Below are 3,672 nucleotides of genomic sequence, written 5' to 3'. Positions count from 1 at the left end.
CACACACACACACACACACACACACACACGCACACACACACACACACACTCGCGCGCGTCTTGAACTTTAAACAGAAAGCTTTCGAGACGTACGTCTCTTCATCCTGAATTTCTTGCCATAACGAACATTGCTGTTTCATCACACGAACATAATATCTAAAGCATAATTGCTGCTCCACAGTCCAGCTTGCATTTTCGCGTGGCCAGTGAATATTTACGAAGCCATAACGGGCCATTTACCTTACCTCGCCATTGTCGCGAATGCGAGAGAATTGTGTTTAACTTTGTCTGTTGCCGATAGATGGCGATATAATAAACAAAAATGGCGTATAGCTAAAAACAAAGTTTTATTCTTATGTTTGCGATAAATTGCCACAGCCATGTCGGCACATCATGTTTTCAATGTACGCACGTTGATGTAGCTAAGCCGTGGTTACACAGATAGATTTCTCTGCGACGTGTCTCGAAATCCTGTTCGCATGACGCATAATTATATTCGCATAGCTGAGTAAAAGTTTGACAGATCACGACGTTGGCTTCTAATTTAGCTTTGCTGAACATAAGTCAGTTAGATAAGAGTGTCATCCTTCCGTAACGGGCTTCACCAGATATCCACATTGTCTTTACGCCCCTACCTACATTATTACATGTATATATTTACAATAAAAATGTCAAAAAAACAATGTTATACATGTTACATGTATGGTAGCTCTTGACAACACGTATAGCAGCTTCAACCAAAGTTTCTACGCGATGGACCTACCACCTTTCGAAAACCCTTTATACACGCCCGCTGTTCACTATCACACCACCATCAACCCCCGTGTGACCTTTGCAGTTCAGCATCACCTACGTCGGTGGCATTAGTTAAGTACTCGCACAAGTTGCTTTAGTCGCAGCGGTTACGATATTGATTGATGCGCGTAAAGATCGGTCGCATAAATTGACTCTTTCCTTAGTGTCCTCAGTAATGCGCTGAGAGGTACAGAGTTGCACTTACAGAGCAGTGTCGCTGTTTTTGTTGAGTTGAGCATTTGAGGGACGAACTGAGTCTATTTACCACCACTAATGTACGTGTGTGTGTGTGTGTGTGTGTGTGTGTGTGTGTGTGTGTGTGTGTGTGTGTGTGTTAGGAGGAGGAGGAGGAGGCTGGGCATTAACGCGTATGTTCCGTCGAAAGCCGTGGCATAGGCCCACCAGCCCCTCTCACCACGCCATTCCCATTCCCGGAGCCCGTTAGACTGACGCCTTGACGTTTCAGCTGGTCTCCCACCAGAAGGTCTTCGCTCTGGTCCGCCAAGGTTCTCACACACAGGAACTCTCAATACACTCGGCAATACACGGTGTCAGTCTATCTTTGCCATGGTGGTGACTAAGCTTCCCAGCTCGTATGGTGTGTTTACGTTCTACATCGAGGGAAACCTTGTACCGCTTTACGTTTGGGACGAAATAACGTGTGAGTGATTACTGGGCGGGATAAATCAGCACACTGCTAATGGCAGTGATCGAAGTACGAGCGTCACCGGTGCGGTAACTGCCGCCAGCGCCAGCTAGCGCCGAAACTAGAGATGTAGGCAGAAGTTAGGCAATAAGAACCTCTTCGTATCTTAGTCCTGATGAGACCAGTAACTAGTCAATGCGATTTTGCCACCAGAGATAGACGAATAAACAGAGAGAGAGACAGACAAACAGACGGACGGACGGTCGGACGGACGGACGGACGGACGAACGGACGGACGGACGGACGGACGAACGGACGGACGGACGAACGGACAGACGGACGGACGAACGGACGGACGAACGGACGGACGGACGATGGCCGGACGGACGAACGGAAAGACGGACGAACGGAAAGACGGACGAACGGACAGATGGACGGACGCACGAACGGACGGATGAACGAACTTAGGAAAACAAAGACGAAGGGGTGACGGCGGTGGCGACGACGATGACGATGACGACAGCGACTCGCACTCACCTCGTAATTGTTTAACGTTCCGAAGTAGATCGGCACGAACGCCAGCCACACGATGCACGTTGTGTACATCGTGAAGCCGATGAACTTGCTTTCGTTGAAGTTCTCCGGTATCTTCCTCGTCTTCACCGCGTACACCGTGCACGTGATGATCAGCAGCATCACGTAGGCGAGCGAGATGAGAAACGACGAATCGTCGATGTCGCACTTGAGGATCACCTCCTCGCGTCTGCCCTCCGGATAGTACTGCCTAGTCTGCGGCCGCTCTACGATCAACCACGCGCACGCGCCGACAACCTGCACGGACACGAGCACCAGAGCAATCACCACCTGCGATCGGGGCGAGATGAAACTCGGCCGCTTTGCGGATTTACTCGCGCTGTCGAAAATCCGACTGATCCGGTTCGTCTTCGTCAGCAGCGCGGCGTACATCGTACTGAAACCGAATCCGACGCCGAATCGCTGCAGTCCGCAGACGGCCGCCGAGGGCTTCGCGAGGAGCGAGAACGTTATCAGGTAGCAGACGAGGATCCCGGAGAGAAGCATGTAGCTGAGTTCCCTCCCCGACGCGCGAACCACGGGCGTGTCGTTATGCAACACGAAGACGACGACGACGGCCGTCGTCATGACGACGCCGGCGAGCGAGATCACCATGGGCACTATGGCGTAGATGGAATTCCAGTGGATGTAGTTTTCCGGCAGCGGGAAACAGTCGCGCACGTTGCGGCGCGGCCACCAGCCGGGCGGACAGTCTCGACACGTAAACTCGTCGATGAGGTACTGCCAACCTTCGCACTTCTGACAGAACCAGCAGCACATCTCTCCCTGCTGCATCTTCTTCACCTCGCCCGACGCGCACGGTCGGCTGCACTGCGACCACGGCACGTCGGCGTTGTCGTCGCCGAAGTCGACGTCGTCGACGCGCAGGTCGAGTCCGTCGATCCACTTGCCGACGCGGACGTAGTCGTACCTGGTGGCGAAGCCAGGTGTGAAGAATAGAGGCGTTAGGTACATGTATATACAGGTGTGAAGATTAGACGTTAAGTTCATATTTACAGGTGTTACAGGTTACCACGCACGCAGCGATAAGGCATTGCACGCACGCGTATGGCAAGCATTTTGTATCATAATTCGAAAAACCAAGTTTCCTCGCACGAAACCAGATTTCGTGCTCACAAAACCTAGTTTCTTCCTCAAGAAACCAGGGTTCTTGCCATGAAACTAGGTTTCATGGCATGAAACCTGGTTTCTAGCCCTATAACCGCAGTTATAGCTGGAATCTTAGTTTCTTGAGCAAGAAACTAGGTTTTGGGAGCAAGAACCTAGGTTTTAGCAAGAAACCCACTTTCAACCGCGCCAATTGTATCATAATTCGAGAAACCACGGTTCCTCGCACGAAACCTGGTTTCGTGCTCGCAAAACCTAGTTTTTTGCTCAAGAAACCTGGTTTCTAGCCCTATAACCGCAGTTATAGCTGGAATCTTAGTTTCTTGAGCAAGAAACTAGGTTTTGTGAGCACGAAACCTAGTTTCGTCCGAGGAACCGTGGTTTCTCGAATTATGATACAAATGGCGTGGTTGAAAGTGGGTTTCTTGCTGAAACCTAGGTTCTTGCTCAAGAAACTAAGATTCCAGCTATAACTGCGGTTATAGGGCTAGAAACCAGGTTTCATGCCATGAAACCTAGTTTCATGGCAA

General features: G+C 50.6%; 1 protein-coding gene across 1 annotated transcript; it reads right to left on the bottom strand.

Moving 5' to 3' along the window:
- Window positions 1-1,607: 1,607 nt before the first annotated feature.
- LOC106820784 (metabotropic glutamate receptor-like) lies at window positions 1,608-2,989 on the bottom strand. The gene is made up of 2 exons (XM_014825353.1): window positions 1,969-2,989; window positions 1,608-1,699 (listed from the first exon to the last, which is right to left on the bottom strand). Exons 1-2 carry the CDS (start codon window positions 2,987-2,989, stop codon window positions 1,608-1,610), a joined length of 1,113 nt encoding a protein of 370 aa, XP_014680839.1.
- Window positions 2,990-3,672: the final 683 nt, after the last annotated feature.

The sequence above is a fragment of the Priapulus caudatus genome, unplaced genomic scaffold, assembly GCF_000485595.1.
Source record: "Priapulus caudatus unplaced genomic scaffold, Priapulus_caudatus-5.0.1 Scaffold47, whole genome shotgun sequence".
Taxonomy (NCBI): domain Eukaryota; kingdom Metazoa; phylum Priapulida; class Priapulimorpha; order Priapulimorphida; family Priapulidae; genus Priapulus; species Priapulus caudatus.
The sequence above is the reverse complement of the archived record's forward strand: the minus strand, read 5'-3'. Positions and strand labels throughout refer to the sequence as shown.

Coding starts and splice junctions, on each gene's coding strand:
- LOC106820784 (XM_014825353.1), bottom strand. CDS start 2,989: ATGTACCTAACGCCTCTATTCTTCACACCTGGCTTCGCCACCAGGTAC. Junction 1,700..1,968: donor CAATTACGAGGTGAGTGCGA/GTCGCTGTCGTC, acceptor CGTCCGACCGTC/CGTCCGTCTGTTTGTCTGTC.